We start from the raw sequence: 22,626 nt of genomic DNA, 5'->3' as shown, positions 1-22,626 counted from the left end.
GCAAGCGATAAAATAAATAACCATAAAAAGTTTTGAAATTTAACAAACAGACTTTTAACAAAGTCTTTATAATAAAGTCTGTCCACAAGGCGGCCATCTTGGAAAAAGACCCCCGGTAGTTATGTCCACTCAAACCAAACCAGGCTCCTATGCCTCTGAAGTAACGAAAGAGAGACCTTTAAGCCAAAAACTAAAAGCTTATGTAACTTCCCAAGTTTCTGATGTATTTAAACATTTTGGAGCAAGTTATTTCCTTAATGAGCCATAAGCTGTGTTTAAAATGGCTCACAACTCACTATTCCCTGCATTACTCACTATACAGTGCACTACTGAAGGCAAGTGAATTCAGGAGGGGAGTGAACAATTTCAGACACTCATAGGGGATTTTAACCAAACAATGTGGTGTGTTGTGTGTATCCACTATCCTCTAGGGTAGAACTATTATACACTATGTATTGCAGTGCACTGTAAGATTGTTTGAGTGCACTATGCTTTTGGACACATTACAACATTGTGGAAACCCAAAATAATGCAATATGTAGTGAACAGGGCACAGTTTCAGACACAGCATGAATGTAACAGAACTATTGGGCAAGAAGTAATATGGGTGTGCGTGGCACATGAATTTATATGTCAAGATTTACTTGGATGATTTTAAGAGTTTTAAAGGCTTTCAGCTCATTTTCATATCGACATAAGTTAAATCCTTGAGCTACTACTATTAAGACCACTGAAACAGCTCACCTGTAGGCATTTTTGGACGCAGGCCGGGGGTCAAACTTGAAGAAGATGATGCACATTTGGAAATAACCCAGACCAGAAGTTTTTCTTGTAGGAAAGAATGAGGTCGGAGGTGAAGATGTGCTAACTGCTACAGAAGTGGAACAAAGATAAACAATGATTAAAAAGACCGTTTTTTGCAGCACAGAAGGATATAATTAAGACTTTGTTCACAAATCTGCACAATTACATAATTTCAGTGTTAAAAAATACACTTAGAAATGTATGTTCTAGTGAAACTTAGTTGTAATTGTTGATATTCATTCATTTTAACTGCCGATTTATTTGAGCTATATTGTTGTACTAAGACATAATTATTTCATTGTTAAGCACTAGCTCCTTAAGGAGACGCTCGGCCCTTGTTATGAGGGCGTTAACTCTCAGATGCTACATCACAGATATGAGAAGTGACGCGCAGTGTTCCACAGAGGATCTCTGGGTAGGAAATAAACAGCTGTAGTCAGCAACGTTGACTTAACACTCTAAAAACATATTTCACTTGAATGACTCTTATTGAAAATCCCACCAGAAAAGTAATCCTAGGTCTTGAGTTCCAGAACAGTCCCGCTGCAGTGTCAGTAACTGTAATATTAAACTAAACGACCTACAAACAATGAGTATCTAGCTACAAGTGTCTGGGAAACATGTATATGGATTGTGTGTCTCCCAAGAAACGTCTGAGCAACCGTTTGTAACATGTCCAATAAGAGAATTGCTGATTTAATTTCGTACACGCAATATTACAGACTCTCAGAGATCAAATCTGACTGACAGCTAACAGCAGAGCTAGCATGACACTAAGCTTAGCTTTGAAATCTCTCTGATCTCTCCGCGGGGAAACCAGTCTATCTGTTCATACGTCAGCAGTGAAAGGGCCGTTTAGTGAGGTTACTCACGGATCCATCTGCGGATCACTTCATCGCAGCAATTTTCATTAAAAACGCGAAATGGAGCAGATCTCCACCCTCTCGGTGTTTTGGTTCTGAGGTCGCGTGCCAAAATCCTGCGCTCTGATTGGCTGAACGCATCAACTCGTTTCACCAATCAGAGTAACTCCTGGATCCACCTTCGATTTATTATTGCTTTTAATTTCAATATCGTCCCCCAAACATTATTATTATTATTATTATTATAGTCGTAACTGACGTAGAATATTAAATTTAATATTTAAGTTGAAAATGGGAGAAAAGTCAGTAATTTTTTTTCAAGTTTTAATAATAATAATAATAATAATAATAATAATAATAATAAGAAGAAGAAGAAGAAGAAGAAGAAGAAACACTTTTATTGATCCCCAAAGGGAAATTGCTTCTCTGCATTTGACCCATCTGTGGTAGTGAACACACAAACACACACAGGGGGCTGCCAACCACCTCAGCACCTGGGGAACAGTTTGGGGGTTAGGTGCCTTGCTCAAGGGCAATGTGAATGAATTTTTCCTAGCAGGTGACCGGCGACCCTGCAGCCTCAAACTCGCTTCCCTATCAAGGCCATGGCTGTGGTTAAAGTTCAGTTAATGTAGTGCTATCAATACTTATTTAATTGATTCATTTATTCATCTTTTGCAACCTCTTCATTCCAGATCCAACTAGAATTACTGTGCAGAAGATAGGAAACACTCTGGACAGGGCATTTGTCCATTGCAGGGCACTGCACAGTCAAACATTTTTTTTTTTAAATTGACCACCCAAAATTGTTTTTGAATAAGGGCAGGAAAACAGAACATCCAGAAGAATCCCAGACAGACATTATGAGAACTCACTAAACTCTTCACTGACAGTCACCCAAAACAACAATCGAGTACCCCGGGACTCTGAAACAATATCGCAATAATATTATATGTTGCACCACTATACCAGTCAGTAATGTAAATATTATGGTAATCATATGATGATTTCTATGAATAATTGTAAGTGCTGAGCTACAAATCATACACAATTATACAATCAAATATTTTGTAGGACAGTGACATGTTTCCCAAATCTATTAATGGTCTATCATTAAAATTGTCTAGATTAAAATTTTCTAGAAAATAAAAATCTTGTAATTTCCCTTTTGATCCATTAGGTTGAAATCACTTAGTGCTATCAAACTGGGCTGTGAAGGCTGGCAGCTGCTTCCTCTGCAGTATATTAAGCATCGGTAGCCTACTTTTTAATCTGCCACTCGCAGATGGAAGGCAGTGCATCCACTAGCAGACTAGCAATGCAACATCAATCAACGGCTCAACTTGTTTGAAGGAGAACATTATTGGCGTTCCACTGAAGGGTTGGAGGAGAGGGAGGGCCACTGTACCCACCCAGAGACTCACACAAATGACAAACAACTAGTCCAAATGTTCCCAAAACATTGGCTCAGAGAAAATAAGAGGGAGTAGAAAAGTGGGAGTGCTTTTCCATCCAAGTTAAGCCAAAAGGAAAAAATCCATTTATCCTGTAAAATCCAGTAAAATAGAAACAGAGAGATTGAATGTATGCTGATTACTAGATAACAATAATGATTTTTCAACAGTCATTGTTGCAGCTGAATTTCAACGAACAGCGTTGTTTAGATTGATTGACAGCGCATTTCAGCCAATGAGAAGCGACCTACCAAGTGCCACTGTGATTAAAGTGAGAAACTGGCCAATCAGAGAGCGGAGCCGCGTTCCTAGAAGGCGACAGAGTAGTAGCGGACGGGGCTTGGTTGTGGTGGGCGGGGCTTGGTTGTGGTGGGCGGGGCTTGGTTGTGGTGGGCGGGGCTTAGAGGAGCTGAGGGCTTTCTGATCTCTCTCCACGCGCCTGTTGTTGTCGCTGCGGAGAGAGGAGGCGCGCGGTTCGGGGTTTTACAACCTTCACCACCGCCACATGTTTGGAAATAAGAACCACTTTTGAAAGAAAAGCTGTAAGTCCGAGAGCTGCTGGAGCATAAACGGGTCGTTGTATTGGAAGAAAGAGCGGCGTTTGGTTATTTTTGTGGCGGTAAGCAACGTATGTTGATGATTGGATTTTTATATATATTATTATTTTTAGTGTTAAATGACTTTTATCACTCATGTTAGTTACGAGTTGCATTTGCATCACATATTTTGAAATAATTTTTTATAATTTTATTATGCATTTTAATTAATACCCGAACGTAAGCAAAATTAAATTGAGGAATTTGAATGAGTAATTTATTCATATTTATTAACAAATTATTTTAATGTCGCAGGATGTTATGACCAAAAACCATAAACACTGAAGAAAAATGAATCAATAATTAAATTATTAATTTTTTATTGTTCCTGGCAGTTATCAGACGTTTTTGTCAGGGATTTTTGCGCGCTTTACACGAATTGAATATGATTGTATTATGGGAAGTTTAATTTGTATTATTTTATTTAGGTAGTTAGTTTAGTTGTTTTGGTGAAGACTGTTGTGGAGTGAGTTTGGAACGTTGCGCTGGTTGCTAGGGCAGCGCGAGAGGAGCTGACGTTGCCAAGTTTACCCGCCTTCCCTTCAACTCTAGCGTAAAAATGAACGAGGTGCTAAAACGTACCGATTTCGTGATTTCTTTTGAGGGAAATGGAAGTTAATCATATTTTTCCCGCCTTCGAAATTGCAAAATGTCATTGTTTACAGTTGAATACGGCTGCATCTACAGCTTTTAGGCCATTGTGATATGTTTTGTAGCAGGCTGTTATTAACGTTTGTAATTGTCATTTATTGGTCATTACTGATGGTATTAACGTTAATTTTATATCTCTAAGGAGGATTAATGCTGACCCACGACCTTATATTCCCCCTCAAGCCAGTGGTTCTGCTGTAAAACAACGTAGTAAATACAGTTTGAGTCCACAGAAGGATGAGGCGATTCTGAGCCTCAGCTTTATCGCGATGGTTCGGTTTTTCAACACGGTATTGTAGTTAACATCAATTCATTTAACTGATTATTTGTTGTTTTTTGAGTGCTCTGAAGTTGTTAATGGCCATGCCATCCATAATGACTGTGGGGAAAGTGTTTTTTTTACACATGGTTTAACTGCACATTCTCAGATAATGTATGTTTTGATACATTATTAATTTTTCCATGTAGGAACTACAGGCCTTTTATACATACAATTACCTCACCCCCATTCTCTATAGACAGCAAGATGTCTGGGATGAAAGTCATTGTATGCATAGGTTTTCTACATTTAGTGTAGACACATGCAAATTCTACTTGATAAGATTAAAATATATAAAAATAACCTTTACAAAAATGTTCTTATTATGTATGTAGTATAGGGGAAGAAGAATGAAAAAAGTACAAATATTCCCTTGGGGAATGCTTCTCTGCATTTGATTCATCCGTGGTAGTGAACACACAAACACACATTAGTGAGCAGTCCTTCACACACACTAGGGGCAGTGAACACACACGAAACCAGAGCAGTATGCTGCCAACCACCTTGGCACCCGGGGAGTAGTTTGGGGGTTAAGTGCCTTGAATATATGTTGTGAATATTTTTAGATATATCAGCTGTGGATATTTTCTCTTGCTGGTCCCTGGGCCTGGAATTGAACTGGCGACCAGCCGCAGTCTTGCTTCTCTAGGCCATGGCTGCCCCCGAGGATAAAGTAAAACAACAAAAATGCCCCAAACAGTTATCAGTTATTCTGCTTGGGACTTTAGGCTTCTTAATTGCAGCCTCCCACGGCCACAGATGCATTTTTGGGCAGTTACGTCACTGAAGCCTGTTCTAATGTAAAGGTCTTTCATATACAGGCATGAAATGTATGTAGTCTTCATGTACTTCGTTTGCCCGAACTCAGTGCGCATGTACGTCATGAAAAAGCCACTTAACTTATTGTATATTGCCCCTACTGTTTATATATATATATTGAATTGCTGTAGTAGTCCTATGAAACATATATTCTACTTCTACATAGAAATTTAAGTTTAATGCTGAATTTATTCACATTCTTTTGCATCGCAGCTGCAGATGGCGAATACTTTTGAGTGACTGCTCCATGCTGCCTCTTTAGACTGTTCTGTTTGAGAGAACTGTCACTGTCTTCAGAGGACTATTCTATTGAGGACCCTTAGGCTTTGAGATGCTACCATTGATAAATAATTTCTCTTATTCTATCCATCTATTGTATTGTTGGTCATGTTACTATCTTTTCCTGTTAACTAATTCTTCTTATATGTCAACAAATGTTTCGTTTATTAATCTGGGCTTTAAGTCCGAGACTTCATTAGATAAAGGATCACTTTGTTTGTTTTCTTTCCCTTTTTCTGAGATACTTTCAAATGATTTTACCAGCGGCAACATTTATAGGGTGTCCATTTTATTTGAAAATCATATATATGTGTGTTTTATTGAGGAATTAGACGATGATTTTGAACAATCATGCAAGGCTGCACAAGCAAATGATGGGCTGCCTCAGTTTTTAATATTAACACCCACCCACGTTAAAAACAAACAAACAAACCAAAAGCCCTAAGATGACAACTAGATAAATTAAGATAAAGCTAAATAATTTCAGTAGTGAAAGGGGAAAAAAACAAACATATAAATAATAAAATGAATTATGAATATGAATACACATGACATTTTATGAGTTATCTGGAGTGAAAGCATCACACTGACCTTGATGTTGGTGTTGATGATATGCAAGCAACCGCATTTTCCTGTTAACCATAGCATTTTAACCAGCTGAAGTACTATGCCCTGTAGCAGGAAGTCACCTGATTGTCAAATGTTTCTTCTGACATCAAGGAAATTAATATGTCAGTTTATTTTTCTTTGGCACAGTTACATTCTGTACTCCTCTGTGAGGATATAATTGCAGTTCAGCCACATAAACAGTAGTGAGGACAGGGACTGATGATGGATGAAAAAATACCACTCCAACTCCTCTTGAATCAGTTTGAGGGTGCTCTATCACTCCAGAGAGCACAGTTTAGGAGCAACAGAACACAACACTTGTGACCTCAGGCCCATTCAGTCCCATTTAGTTTCTTGATTTTCTATGGACTCATCTTGCAATATGAATAATATTTCGTCAGTGAAACATTTGGTTAGTTTAGCTGTCTTTTACCAAGCTTATCTTGACCTCAGATGACTTTCAACAGAAGCAGAATCTTCTGTAACACCAGGATGTTTAATGATGAAACCCAGGTGCTTTATTATTTCCCTCAAATCCGCTGCAATACACTTAACCCTGGCATCTGCGGGTTCATGGCTGATTGGATTTGATACCGCCCCAACAGAAACGCTCACATTGATTTATCCTCTTTTCTTCCATCATGAGTGTCTTTTTATTTGGTTGTGTCTGTGCTAAAAGCTCTGGTGGCATTGGTGCTTAAGCCCAGACTCCAATGAATGAATGCAGCAGAAGTGCCATAGAGTTCAGTATCAAAACAGTTGATCAATAGCATGCTCTGTTTTGTTCCTTTTAGATTAGATTAGGCTAACGTGATTATCAAGCACAGTGGAAACTTGTCTCTGGTTTATCCTATTAAACATACATTATTAAAGGAAGGTTTACATGCCATATTGGTCCCAAAGACATTGGGTGGTGCTCCATCACTTCAGTGAACACAGTTCCACTGCTCCACAAGCTCTTGTCTCCTTATGGCTCCACTAGCTGATGTACACTGTTAGAATAACTGTCACTGTGGTGGTACCCTCAAGGTACAAATTCAGTACCTTTTTAATTAACATAAATGCATATTATTCTATTATAATGGTAGATTTTAACGTTGTGATGATTTCATAAGCCTCATTTCATCTCCAGGATTTATATTATGTTCTTTTATTTTACACAGGTCTATAAGGAAATACAAATGACACCTTCTTCCGGAGAAGAGAATGTAATGTACCTTTTAGGGAACAAAGACAGACTTTAAAACTACTGCTGTGTCTTTTAAAGGTACTTTTAGTGACCAATAATGTACCTCTACCGTACCCTTTCTCTGAGAGTGTACAGTAGAAGTTGTAGTCCTTGGTAGATGATTTTTTTTTGTGACAAAAAAGGGTGCTGCAGATAGGTGCCATTTTCTACCAGTGGACTTTTAGCCTCAAGTAATTCAGCCAGTGTGTGTGTGCCGTCTTTAGAATAGTAAAAGGAGAGATAGCTGATCCTAAAGATTGTTGCACTAAAGAGACCCGGTTGCGTGATGTAATTGTTGGCTTTTAACAATATATAATTGATAATTAGGCCCCCATTTACTCATTTAGCTCTCAGGAATTAATTGCCTGAAGCACAATGGCCGTCTCAGCAGTGAACCACTTATTCACACTAAAACTTGTACATCAAGTACAGCTTCGAAATCCGGCTTTGTTGAGATCCACATCTTTTTTTCTACAGATGTCAACACACTGTTGAGAGGACAACGATTTTGGACATAATTGTGCATAATTCAGGATGAACAGAATAATAAGGGGAGTTTAAAAAAATGTGTGTGTGTGGTTTCAGACAATGAATGAATGAGGTGTTTGTTGAGAATGAATTAGAGTCACGTGTGTGTGAAGAGAGTACGTATGTTTTATTTGAAAGTAGAGATGGAAAAGTTTAGAGATGTTACTTGGTCGTGACTTTGTCACTCTTCCCACGTCACTGGGAGCATAAAAAATGTTATCACCCTCAATTGTTCTATAAACATTCTTCCTCTCAAGCATCAAGGTTATAAACTGATGATGCACAGGCAGAGAAGAGACAAGATCTCAAGCAAAGTGTAAGAGAATCAGAATAAAATATAGAATTAATATGAAATTAATCACTTTCCCGCAATGTCTCTCTTTGACACCTATATTCTTTAGTGCATATTCTGCCAATGCAGAAACCTTTGCCTGTTCTGCTTTGATTTTATTTTTTTAGCCGGTCATCTCAACAATGACTCGTGAAGCCAGATTTCAGCTGCAAGCAAAACATGTAAAGCATCTTTAGCGGCACTATTAGACATGCGCTGTGACTTTCCAAACACTCGTTTGATGTCTTCTAACCCCCAACTCCCATCTTCTTTCTGATTGATGGTGTATTTATTATGAATTTTTTCACATTGCCCTTTCAAGCCAAACCTTGCATCAAAATATTGGCTTATACATTCAAGCATCTCATCAACTGAAACTCCTGGAGGTGCAGAAGCATGTTTCTCAGTAGTCGGTCTTTCACCATCTTCAGAAACTTTGTCTTCTTGCATTTCAACTCTGCCTTGCTCCGTTATAGTTAACACAGAGACAAACACACACATACACCAAGTGCGAGAGTCAAGAAGGGAGGGTGAAAAGATAAGACTTGCTGAGAGAGCCTAGAAGGCCGTTTAAAGTGATAAGATGTGCAGCACAAATTAATTTAACCCCCCTTTTTCTCCACACCGCTGAGACAAACACTTGGCAAATGCCACAACAAACAGAAAATAGACTTATGTATTTACAAAGAAAGTAGGCCTACATTTTTACAAGTATTGTACTCGAGTCATTTCCAGAACCCCATGTGGGGAAGAAAACCACAGTTACCGCGTTCACGTTGAACAGATGTCGTAACTGAACTATATTTACTTCGAAGTCATGCCAACCTCTAAGATGTTAATCAATCCTTGGGATAACTGTTTAGCAATACTTTTCAAAACATCCAAAGGGTTGATAAAGCTTAGGATCACACTTTTATGTCTACAGTATTACTCCATTAACCTCATTAAATGTAGTTAACTTAGCATCAAATAAGTTTTAATACATAACCATTAATTGATTGTTTCCTTCAGTAATGATAGCACCAATCAACTCACCACTGTGTGGTTTGGACAGATGTTTCTGTTTATGGGTCCTTCGTCTCTCAGAGCACAGCAGGTGTTGAAATCGGCACAGCTTGCGGCTCAAACTTGTCTTTGGGCTTTTTCAGAAGACGGATCTTGATTCTTGATGTAAAGGCTCCTGGCTGGCTCTGCCGATTGTTGGATCGAGGTGTTTGTTGAGGTTGTTGAGAACAAATTAGACAGAGTCATGTGTGTGTGAAGGGAGTAAGGATGTTTTATTTGGAAGTAGAGAAAAGTTTACAGAGATGTTACTTGGTTGCGACTTGGTCACTCTCTTCCCACATCAGTGGGAGTATAAATGTTATTACCCTCAATTGTTCTATAAACAAGCTTCATCAAGGTTATAAACTGAAAAGAGAAGAGAAAAGAGAACAGAATATATATGTTATTAGATGTTTACAAAACTCTCAAATTAGTAAAAAAAAGTACATATAGCATTACTAAAAATAAAAATAAATACAGTGGTAACAGTAATAAAAAAGAAATAAAGTTAAGTGGTTACATATCGAAAACGTGACGACTGGCTGGAGGAGTAACACGGGCACTGGCTGTATGACGGGAGGTGGGGGTGGGTGGAATAACGGAGAGTAGGCGGGTGAATGTGGGGAGACGAAGCGTAGATACGGCTTAACTTAGCACGAATTTCAATGTCTGTTTCGATGCTAAAATTACAATTTGCTAATCTTAAAAGCTCACTCAAGTCTGGGCGCGCTGGGAGACTCGCCTATTGGGGGCAGTGGCCATTTCCAGCCCCCGGCTCAGCGGAGGCTCGGGTTCGTTTCTAGAGTCATGGTTTGTTGGTGGAGGCAAAAAATATTCAAATGCCTGGTTCGTATCTTGGAAAGTTCGTTAGTATAGGCGTTCGTAAGTAGAGGTTCCACTGTATAAGAGAATAAGAATAAAATATAGATTTAAAATGAAATTAATCACTTTTCAACAATATCTCTTTTTGACAACTATATTCAGTGTTTCTTCAGTGCAGATTCATCATCTCTTCATCTCAAGCTTGTCCCAAGTGTTTTGTGAGCTGAGTCTTTTAATGCTGAGATCAGACTGCACGATAAATGTTTTTTGTTTTTTTTTCACAGCATTCACTGTGTCAGATTAGCGTAAAAGTTATTTTTGTGTCATGTCTTGGTTGGGAAACTGGCAACACTAGTTCAAAGGTCATAGGGGAGGTGGGTCAAGAAACTGTCAGCCAGTGCTACGTAATCGCTGTGTGTAACGCTGGCAGTTTTGTGTTCCCAAAAAAAAAAAAGAAGACAATGGGAATATGATTTTAGACCTTTTTTCCTGGGTGTTATGATGAGGACAGTATGGATTGTATATCCTGCAAAAGAGAAAATGAGGTAACGTGTCAACATGTCAAGAGCATTACATAAATGTAGCTACATCCCTCTTTCTCTTCTCCATGTTTACTTGTGTGCCAGAGAGCGTTCTGACCTCCTATTGGTCGTTGCCAAGGAACGTGTTGTAGGATATTTCAGACATCCTAGATTTTCGGCAGGGTGTCGTGGGGCATTCCAGATGCCACATCGCTGATTTTTGATTATGTCACACTACACGAACATTCCTTGTCCCCAACGCTTTCCGTGTCCTACGCTGGGAATTTGTTGCATACGACAAAATTGTGTCCAAATCGGGGTAAATTTGTGTAATGTGATCCCAGCATAATACAAGGTTGAAATTTGTATTATTTTATTTTGCAAATCATGTAACTTGTAGCTCCGGTTTCCTCCGTTGATCCAAAAAAACACACGTTGGTAGATGGATTGGTGACTCAAGTGTCCGTAGGTGTGAGTGTGTGTCGCCCTGTGAAGGACTGGCGCCCCCTTCAGAGTGTGTTCCCATCTTGCACCCAGTGATTCCAGGTCGGCTCTGGACCCACCGTGACCCTGAACTGGATAAGGGTTTCAGACAATGAATGAATGAATGAATGTAACTTGTAGTTAAACCAATCCAAACGTGGCACTTTAAGATACTTTACTTTGTGGCCCAGATATTCTCTTCTCTCTCTCCCTGTAGGGTAGGACATCCTGCTATCTTCTTCTGTAATAGTTGCCTGCAAATGTAGTCTGTTAGCTAACATAACAGAGTTGGACAGTTAGTGTCCTCCAAGCGTGTTGAGCTTCAATGATGTAGCATTAGCCATTGGTTGTAAAGAAGAGGCTTTTAAATGTTTTTGAGAAAAAGTGCTAGTCTTCACTTTGTTCGCTAGCATTGTGTGATTGGGTGGGGGGACCTTGCTAACCTGTGGAATGGATAATGACTAAAAAATTGAGAGAATATTGGGTAAAAAAATGAAAATATTACGAGGGCTGTATAATATGGGCTATGTAGCTGGGTCTTACACTCTCTCTCTCTCTCTCTCTCTCTCTCCCTCTCTCTCCCCCTCCCCCCTTTTCCTCTCCCTCTCCTGGGTGAGTAAGTAACCCCTACCTCTCCCTCATCTCTCAGCATAATGTTATCCATAGGGTGTTTGTGAGCTGATGCAGCAGAATTGGGTTATACTTCTCCTTAAAAGAAACATTAGATGGTAAAACTTATAATCTATAATATGGTGGGATTACTCTGGTTTATTAAAAACACATTGTAAAGTTAAAAATAACATTTTTGTCCACACATTTGATATATGGAGGCAGCCATTATTTCAGACGTGCAATGACTGCTGAAGTATGCACTTCAATAACATCAAAAGCGACCGATATGTAGAAAGACTTTACAAAAAAAAAAAGATGAAACCAAATCAATTATTTATATTTTTAAATACATCACCAACTGAGATTGAACTAGTAACCCACCCATCTTTGAGGAGCCTTGTGTTGTCCTTCTACCTCCTAGTTTTGTAGAACTGTGGGATTGGGAGAGACCTAACTAACAGGTGGATTGGAAATGACTGCTCTTATTTTTTAAGTATTATTCATTAAGTATAAAATATATTGAAATGCCAGTGACAACTTTAATAAAATCCAACAGTGATGGCTCTGTCAATTTAAAACGCTTCACAAGCCACTGTAATGAGGAAAAGAGCCTATGGTTGCTAAGGGAGAAAAAAAGTTGTAGCCAAACTATGCCCTTCAGACTGCTATGATGGAAAGCACTCGTCCAAACTGGACAGTCATTCCCATGGAGAACCTTTTCTCTGCTCGGCCACAATGGCAGAGGAATGTTAATGTCAGGGACCGTCAGCTGTTCCACTTCATATGATAATGAAGTGTCCTTATAATGTCAGCCACATCCAATTTACAGCGTTTTTGTGTCTTATCTTCACTGTGAGTTTGAATTTATTTAGCTTCACATTGAACACAGTTTGCTGAATGTGTCGTATAGGCAGCCTATTAGGGTCACTCAAAAGTGCGTTAACTTTCAAACAAAAAAAATGTCCAGTCTGACCAAACAGCCTTATTGACTGATCTCATTAGTCTGGGGAACTGGAAGGAAGAGTATAACAATATAAATGTAAAAAATATATACTCGTGAAACCTTTAATGTAATGCTGTCTAATAAGTGGCCAAAAATGTTTGGACACCTACCAGTACCTAAATGGTTTGACCACTTTTGCTGCATGTTGGAAGAATGGTTCATGAATGGTGTGCACATATATGTCTAAAATATATATATACTCCGTTTATCATACATTTAACTTTTAAGTTTTTCATATGGTGTGTTTCCCAACCAAATTTGATTTCTATACCACATTATTATTATTATTTCTTTTTTTTTATTAGGGGGGCATGGTGGTAGTGTCACAGTCACACAGCTCCAGGGACCTGGAGGTTGTGGGTTCGAGTCCCGCTCCGGGTGACTGTCTTTGAGGAGTTGGTGTGTTCTCCCTGTGTCTGTGTGGGTTTCCTCCGGGTGCTCCTGTTTCCTCCCACAGTCCAAAAACACACGTTGGTAGGTGGATTGGTGACTCAAAAGTGTCCATAGGTGTGAATGTGTGAGTGTGTGTGTTGCCGTGTGAAGGACTGGCGCCCCCTCCAGGGTGTATTCCCGCCTTGCGCCCAGTGATTCCAGGTAGGCTCCGGACCCACCGCAAGCCTGAACTGGATAAGGGTTACTGACAATGAATGAATGAATGAAGGTGTCCAACAATACAAGTATACATTATTTACAGCATCTGTCACTGACTGACGATCATTACAGGGTGCTGCCCTCAATTTAAAAAAAGTTAGTTTAAAAGTATGAATATTGACAAAACCAGGAGGTTAATGTTTGTTCTCGGCAGTTTTTTGGTGGTTTTTATGTTTTTTATATCGATATCTGAATTATATCGACTGAAGTTTAGAAATATATTGTGATACATTTTGGCCACATCATCCAGCCCTAGGAGGATGGGTATTGCATCTATTTTGGAGTTAAATTATTGCCGCCAAACAGAGCAACTGGTAAAGATTTCAATCACATTTTATCCTCCCTCAGCATCCACAGCTGAAACGCCCTTGAGCAATGTGCCTACCCCCCCAACTGCTCCCCTGGCACTGAAGTGGCTGCCTGCGGCTCTAGATGTATGTGTGTGTGTGTGCTGAAAATGTGTGGGAGAGAGAACTTGTGTGTGTGTGTGTGTGTGTGTGCATTGCCATGGATTGAATGGAGAATCTGCTTTGCTGTACGGGTGTGCAATGACAATTAAAAGCATGTTTCACATTTCATAACAAATGAAAAACAATACAGAGAAATGCAGAGCGCAATGTGAAGAGAGATGAAGAAAGACGAAGTGAGTGGGGTGAGGATAGAGCAAGCATCTCCAGAGAGAACGGGGGGAGTGAGAGACATGAAGAATGAGAGAGAAAGAGCGATTATGCAGAGGACATTGAGAGAAAGGACACGGAAAAGAGGTTCCGAGCACATAGAGGGAGATTCCAAAAATGCAGAGTGAAAGAAAAACAAAAATACAGAGAGAGAGAGAGAGAAAAGGGAGAGTGGAAGATGGAGTGAGGGGCAAAGGATAGAAAGGGGAAAGGTTTTAGAGATACATAAATGTGATGTGCCCCCCAGGGTGTATTCCTGCCTTGCGCCCAATGATTCTGGGGAGGCTCCAAACCTTCCACCCTGAACTGGATAAGCGGTTACCAACAATGAATGAATGAATAAATGTGATGTTTTATCTCAAGGAGTCCATGGTTATTTCAGCAAGACATTTCCAGGACCCATGTTGGACAGATTAAAACCACTGACAGGTGAAGTGAATCTTATTGTAATGGCACTTGTTCAGGGGTGGGATACATTAGGCAGCAAATTAAGAGTAGGCTAGTCTTGAAGTCGATGTGTTAGAAGCAGAAAAAAGGCCAAAATGTCAAAATGCCACAATGTTTTCATTGAGGTTCTATTGATTTGTTCTTCCTCTGAACACTTTTGTCAAGTTCCAACAACTGCGTAGCAGAAATACCTGGAGAAAACCTGCTGTTTTGAGATACACTGACCAAAAATGGGGCGGCAGGGTGGCGTGTGTCCGTGTGGGTTTCCTCCGGATGCTCAGGTTTCCTCCTATGGTCCAAAAACACATGGTGGTAGATGGATTGGCGCCTCAAAACTGTCCTTGTGTGCGAGTGTGTGTCGCCCTGCGAAGGACTGGTGCCCCCTCCAGGGTGTGTTCCCGCCTTGTACCCAGTGATAATGGATAGGCTCCGTACCTCCACCGCGACCGTGAACTGGATAAGCGGGTACAGACAATGAAAATGATGACTACAAACACACTTTGTCCCTTTTCAGAATCCAACTTCAAGAGATGAGTATTCACTTGACACCTTGCTCTATTTAACACACCATTTGACATGTGCTTGTAAGGTAAGCAATGTGGTTCATTTTACCTGTCAGCAGTTTTATTCTTGTGGCTGATCTGAATATATTTTAAAGAAATGAAGATCTGTAAAAAAATATATATATAGAGTGAGAGATGTATTGGAAAAGTTTTGAGCGAAGTACGATCTGTCTCCCATGTTTTTAGGAGAATGAATGGCCCTTTTGAGTACACACCTGCTCTCTCTCTCTGTCTCTCTGTCTGTCTGTCTGTTTGGTATGCAGTGGTGACTCTAATCTTGTATGGGGACACCTATTTTGCCCCCCATGCTCGCTCTCGCTCTCTCTCTCGCTCTCTCTCTCGCTCTCTCTCTCTCTCTCTCTCTCTCTCTGTCTCTCTCTGTCTGTCTGTCTGTCTGTCTGTGTGTGTTTGGTATGCTGTGGTCTCTCCGGTCCAGTGGAGAGGGGGGAGGGGGGGGCACCTGTTTTGCTCTCGCTCTCCTCCTCTTCGACACATCCGCGTTTAAGCTCTTATAGATTATTGCTTTTGGCTCGGGGCAAATTCACCGGGCCATAAATCTAATGTGTGTGTGTGTGTGTGTTTTCTTTAGTTGAGAAAAGGGATTCAGAGCAGTGAGGGTGTTGATTACGTGTGTGTGTGTGTGTGTGTGTGTGTGTGGGTGCTCCGAGGATAGTCATAGACGTGTCCTGCACAGCACCTAAAACATGTTATGACTATGTTCCTTGTGATCTTATGTAATATTTGGTTTGACAGAATACATGATTTCAATATATTTATTTATTTATTTTTTGGAAGGGAATCCCTGTTACAGCCCTGAGTGAAAGACTATATACTGAATATATTTCAGAATGATGTACCGTCGCTGTCCGATCAAAACAATCTTCTTTTTTTAGCGGTTTTCACTTTTTTACATTTGTTACATATCCATCTGTTCATAGCAGCTAATATTAAAAAGACTGAAAAGCTGTTCAGACATTGGAGAACCCTTCTAACCAATCAGAGGACTCGTTAGGCACGAAAGGGTAAAGTCCCATTTTTCCATTCCATTTTCTACACCGACCCTCGACTGGAGAAGGCTTTTAGTTGGAGGCTCTCAGTCACAGAAACAGGATTCCTAGCCAATAGCATTCAACACATGCCTAACGAGTCCTCTGATTGGTCAGAACGGTTCTCCAATCTCTGAATAGAATATAGAATTAAATATACTGATTTCAATCAGGATAGTAAAAAAACATGGATTCATGTTTTTGGAGAATACGCTGCAGGACGTGGCACGTTGGAATTCACTAAACGAAATTTGTGTTTGTCATTATTTGCAGTCAACAATACACGAGTCCATTTTGCATAGGAAACTTTTGGACATGCGTCACAAAGATATTTTTACATTTCTGAGCTGTAATGGGTATAAATCGCTCTATATTTTCCTGTTCCTTAAAAGCTTTTTGGAGATACGTGTTTTTAATTGGACAGCAATGATATAGTACTGTGTTCATTCTCCTGAGCACCCCTACACTTGCGGAGCATGATTTGTTTGTACGGCACTTTCCTGAAATGCTACCTTGTGTTGCTTTAACTAATCTAAGAATCATTATATATCGTAAAAGTTTGTAGACCCCATTCTATAACTAATGATTTCAGCTACTTGAGTCACTCAGGAGCAGCCTAATTTTAGTTAATTCATTCATTCATTCATTTTCTGTAACTGCTTCATTCTCTTCATGGTCACGTTTCTCCCCGGATTCACTGGCAACGAGCCAGTCATTCACAGGGGTTCACACAAACTCACAGATTAACACCATGAGGACAGTTTTACACAGCCTAGCAACATGTGTTTTAGGAATGAGGGAGGAAACCATTGCACCTGGAGGAAACCCACACAGACACAGGGAGAACACGGAAAACAGCTCACAGACAGTCACCTAAAGTGGGGAGGCTGTGTGAGTATGATGCTACCTGTTGAGCCACTATGCCACCGCAGCTTAATGTCATCAGGCCAAATGCCAAGGGTCGACTGGAGGGGCATTAAAAGCCCCCACTTCTCCAGGACTTTTGGGAGGTGGGTGGGGATAGAGCTCCATCTACCACTTTTGGGATTGAGAGCTAATCATCCCGCCTCAGCACTTGACCACGTTAATGTTTATGTCACTGCTATTAAATCCTCACAGCAATGTTTCAGCATCTAATCTAAAGCCTTCCCAGAGGAGTAGAGGCTGTTACTGTAGCAAAGTGGCACAAACTCCCTGTTATTAACCTTCATTTGAAAAGAAATGTCAGATTTACAAAAACTTCAGGCTATGTATTGTGATTTAAACGCCTGTGTTTTTGTCCCATACCTGAGCCTGTATTGTAATACTTATTTATTTATGATCTTTTAATGCTTAGTATTGTGTCTTAAGGGCAGAGTGTACCTCACTAGGGCTATTATTATTATTTCAGATGAACAGCTCTATTGCTCTGACAGAAATACAATGCTTCATTCCCAGCGTATTCTCATTCTCTCTTTCTGTGTGTGTGTGTGTGTGTGTGAAGAGTTATTAAAAACCGTCCATCACTCCAGGACATGCCGACCGGACGCTAAGCTTTTTCCCTTTTGTTCTCTATAAGGATGAGGAGGCCATAACTGCAGACAGCAATTAAGAGGCAAATCCCTATCTACATGCGGATGGAATGGGGGGGGGGGGGTTGTTTCAGTTTGATCTGTGACCCTTATTTCTGAGCGACAGTGGATAAAAGCAAGAGACAATCAGAGCTGTGTGAGTCTCTCTCTCGCTCTCTCTTTCTCTGTACCGGACTTAACAGCACTCGACCAGATTAAGATTAATAATTCCTGGTTTACCTCTTTTGACCTGCTTGCCTTCCTGGCGTTAATTCAGATTGAAACAGCTGAGGTTTGCCACTGGCTTGTTTGTGTATTTTTATGCACAGTACTCTGATCGGATTACTTCATCATGCAGGGAACAACTGCCTGACATGTCTTCCTCAGTGAGAAACCCTCACCCCAGGATGACTGAGTTTATAGTATATGTTTGCCCTGTTTACGTCACATGATCAAATAATCATGTTTCAGTCACAAACATGCCATCTGAGCCCAAACAGGACTGGAGTAGATAAGAACAGCTGCCTCTTTTTTCAGTTAAGAAAGTTTTTTCCAGTTTTCATCCAAACCAAGGTAATGTTGGAGTGACACTTTAAACACAACCGAAAAAGGTTTGATAATGATAGGTGGGTCACGGATACATGCTAGTAAACTAAATACGGCAAGAACTAGCATCCACAACCATTCTGAAGTCACGTTTAGATTTACTATTAAACTCATTTATTTAATTCTAACTGACTGACCCTGAATGACTGACCCAACTCAACCCAGACTGCATCATTTAGTGTTAAACATCTTGAAGCAGATTACAATGCAGTTAGTTTTTCCAAGTCATTTGGTTGGACATTCCATGACATTCCATGGGTGCTTATATAGGCTGGGTATAAAATATCTAGTTTGAGGAAGAAGACTTTGAGTCACGCCTAAGTCCACTGTATTATGTGATGCTGCCAGCTTTTTGTTCTATTAACTCCAAAATAATTTCCTCGCAATGTCGAGACGCATGGCTGCCTTTGATGCGTGTCTCAAATCTGATTCGTTTACAGATACCTTAAGGTCAAACGTTGCCTTCTGAGGCACTGACTTATGAGACAGCATGGGTAGCATGACATCTACGGATTGTTACAGCATTGAGACTTTTAACAATACCCCTGTGTCTGAAATGGCTCCCTATCCACTACTTGCTACATTATTCACTATATAGTGCACTATTATAGGGGACTGAATTCAGGAGGATGGTGAATGATTTAGGACACTACCTTGTGGGCTTTGGATTTTAGATTATGAGTAATCTGTTATGTTAGTGTACATGGGTTTGCAGTGCATTGTGGCATTGTTTGAATGCACTGAAAATTGTTTTCGGATACTACTACAAAATGGTGGAGCCACAACATAATGCACTATATTGTGAATAGCGCACAGTTTCGGACACAGCGTAGGTGTATATCTCCACTTATGTAATATCGCACTAGAGGTTTTCAAAAAGAGCTCTACATTCTCAGCAGCTAGCTTGTCCTCCGGGCTAGCTTAAATCTTAACTAGCTTATAAATGAAACTAACTGACTGGTAGAAACATAGACTTACACAAAGTGGCAAGCTAGTGTGCAGGAAAATGTGTATGTGTAGCCTGGCAATTGTAAAGCCCCAGTCTATTTGTGGCCCTATTTGTGTAGGTTGGCCAAATAAATTCTTACTGAAACAAACAGAAGAGGTCGCTCTATGGCCTAGACTGCCTAGTCCAATTCTGGGTGTGTCTATAGAAGTCATGCGATACATGAGTGGTATTTTAGAGGTCGCTCTCTGGCCTGGAGTGCCTAGTCAAATTGTGGGTGTGTCTACAGAAGTCATGTGATGCTGCAGAGGGTTTGGCGGCAAGGTGGCGCAGCAGGTAGGTGTCGCAGTCACACAGCTCCAGGGGCCTGGAGGTTGTGGGTTCGATTCCCGCTCCGGGTGACTGTCTGTGAGGAGTTGGTGTGTTGGTGTGTTCTCCCCGTGTCCGCGTGGGTTTCCTCCGGGTGCTCCGGTTTCCTCCCACAGTCCAAAAACACACGTTGGTAGGTGGATTGGTGACTCAAGTGTCCGTAGGTGTGAGTGAATGTGTGAGTGTGTGTGTTGCCTTGTGAAGGACTGGCGCCCCCTCCAGGGTGTATTCCCGCCTTGCGCCCAATGATTCCAGGTAGGCTCTGGACCCACCGCGACCCTGAATTGGATAAGCGGTTACAGATAATGAATGAATGAAACAAACAGACAAATAATCTGTTGTCACTCATTACTGTTATGTAAAGATGTTTTCACATGATTTTCTGGAGTTGTCTTTTCACACATAAAGCGTTCAGCCGGAGAGGTTACGTATGAGACACATTCTCACAGCTGGAAATGCTCAGCATGATTTTGATTTGGGGCGGCGCATGTATAGCGACCCATGTGAGGCATGGCATGATTCTCTGACATGACCCAGAGTTTCTAGTATAGCGCTCGCAGGATAAATTCTGGATAGTGTCCGGTACATATTTTACTGACCTTTGTGTTCACACATACAGCTCCTCTTGGTAAGGTCTGGAAAATGGGTGGGTTACCATGCCTTTGAGAAACTGGCTTAATAAATGGCGCTAGTAGAACTGTTGTCACACTCTAGGTCTTGCTGTTACTGAATATCACCACAGGAGTGATTACGTTCAGTACTTGCCCTCTGGCCTTGTATGTGACCAATCACAGCCATGCTGATATAACAGTATAAGCTCTACTGTGAGAATGATTAATAATCAAGTTTTAAGTCCAAAGCTAACCTGCTTTTAGTTAAGTCAGCGAACTTTTCATCTGAACTGACAAACTCAAATGTTGGATAAAACTGACCAGTACAGGCCCACTATTACGCTAAGACTTATTAAAAAGCTTCCTCAATAAATTAGGTTAGGCCCTGCTTGCTCTGCTATTTATCCAGTGTATATTTATCGGATGTTTGTGTTTTATAAGATCTGATTACTTGATAAATTGTCAGAGTGATGGGTAGATTACTCTGTGGCAAGCCGTGTAGATGGACTCTGGGTTTATTTCAGTTCTTATGGCTTTATAATGAGCTCATTTTCTGTCCAACTCATTGGCTTGGAGAAAGTAATCGATCATTGACTTCTGTTTGAAGCTTGACTTTCGCTTCATAGCACGGGGAAATCACTGAGATGGCACCAAAACATCCATCTGGCTCCATTTTCCTTGGATAATTTCTCGACGTGTTCGGGCTGTGTACCTCGGTAATCTTCTTTGCCCTGTCGTACGTCTCTCGCTGCATGATGGGAATGACTTCTGGTATGAATTCCCAAGCACTTTTCAGAGTCTCTCTCAGCCGTTCACATCCAAAATCTAGTGACTTTCAGTTGTTTGTCCCAGTGATATTTCCTGTAACTGCCAAATGGAGCGCCTGCACTTGTCTTAGTATATGGATTAACTCTGACTTGATTATGTCTGGGGCTAGGAGCTGCTTAATTGTATTCACTGGGGAATCCTGGGAGACCAAGCTGCGGTGCCTCTGGAGAAGAATGACGAATGCCAGCTAACCTGGCACAACACGGGAAGAAAAAGCAATTTGCAGCACTTCAGACATGAGGATATGCAATCTGCCCTGGTTTATCCACATGCGAAGGCCAAGTATTGATTGTATTATGTTCCCCTAACAATACCACATGTGCATCTGCTCATTTTTTTAGTAGTTTCCTCTCCTTTCCTGCCCAGAAGCCTGTGGTCAGTTGATGGAGTGGTGAGATCGATGGGCCTCGCCTTTTTTTTTTTTTTTTTTTTTTTTGGCTTGGGTTGTTTTGCTTTGCCCCTGTTGAGAGCAGAGGACTGTGGGAAACAGTTGTCCTAATGATCTTTGCTGTACTGCAGAAGCCTGACCCCTGAAGAGAGAGAGAGAGAGACAGACACAGAGAGAGAGTGAGGATAGCTTTACTCCAGACTTTCTTCAAGGTTCATTCCAAACTCTCTGAAATGTTTGAATTTGACACATTTATGAATTCACATTAGTGGATAACTTTTAAATCCACGTTTCACTACTTCTACCGTCGTCCAAAGATCTCTCACATCACCCCACTGCTGCGTTCCATTCACTGGCTTCCGATAGCTTCCTGCATCAGATTTCAGAATCAGAATCACTTTAATTGGATATATTTAACGACACAAAAGTATACAGTGAAACCCTGATGCTCACCTACAAAAGCATCATGCTCAGAGTCCCTCACTATATGATTGGAATGGTCAAACTTTATCTGTGCCTCCAGGGTTTAATTTGTAAATCATGAGGTAAGGGAACACGGAGAATGGAGTGGTCATGCAAGTGCGCGTGGATCCAGAACATATCGATAGTTGTGTTAATGGATGCACTGGAGGGAGATGGGCAGTTGGTGCTTGATTCACATACATAGGCATCAAGTTGCATGAGAGACAGGCATCAAAACTTTTCTCTCTTGCATCCCAGGTTCTGGAACCTAACACTTCAAACACAGACCCAGCTCTTTGTGCAGTATTTAAATGTCCACTAATCCAGCACTTATCAAACATCTCAAATTGTCTTGTTGTATTTAATTGTATTTGTCTTTTCCAAGCCTTAGCAAATACTGCGGTATGTGATTGCACTTATGACTATAATTTTTTTGCCCACTGCTCAGCTCTACTCACTTTTTGGTACTTGGAACCTGGTTCGTTTTCCCCTGCAACGGTGCCCCATCTAGGATGA

At 40.6% G+C, this 22,626-nt stretch overlaps 2 protein-coding genes across 16 annotated transcripts in view; one reads left to right on the top strand and one right to left on the bottom strand.

Annotated features, from left to right (window-relative positions):
• Nucleotides 1-9,624, bottom strand: part of LOC136678068 (transport and Golgi organization protein 2 homolog) — a 39,786-nt gene extending 30,162 nt beyond the window's left edge. For 4 of the 7 annotated variants that reach the window (XM_066655881.1, XM_066655885.1, XM_066655886.1 and 1 more), the window contains exons 1-2: nt 1,677-1,809; nt 745-871 (exon numbers count right to left, since the gene is read on the bottom strand). In XM_066655881.1, coding sequence (XP_066511978.1) covers nt 745-800 — 56 coding nt within the window. In that variant the 5' untranslated portion in view covers nt 801-871; nt 1,677-1,809. The other 3 variants (XM_066655883.1, XM_066655882.1, XM_066655884.1) reach the window with 3 other exon arrangements.
• The window catches only part of LOC136678065 (splicing regulator ARVCF-like), a 293,541-nt gene continuing 274,463 nt past the window's right edge, over nt 3,549-22,626 (top strand). For all 9 annotated transcript variants that reach the window (XM_066655878.1, XM_066655873.1, XM_066655872.1 and 6 more), the window contains exon 1: nt 3,549-3,740. The gene's annotated coding sequence lies outside the window, so the exon portion shown is untranslated. The remainder of the gene's footprint in view (nt 3,741-22,626) is intronic.

This window comes from Hoplias malabaricus, chromosome Y (genome assembly GCF_029633855.1).
Source record: "Hoplias malabaricus isolate fHopMal1 chromosome Y, fHopMal1.hap1, whole genome shotgun sequence".
Lineage (NCBI taxonomy): Eukaryota > Metazoa > Chordata > Actinopteri > Characiformes > Erythrinidae > Hoplias > Hoplias malabaricus.
The sequence above is the reverse complement of the archived record's forward strand: the minus strand, read 5'-3'. Positions and strand labels throughout refer to the sequence as shown.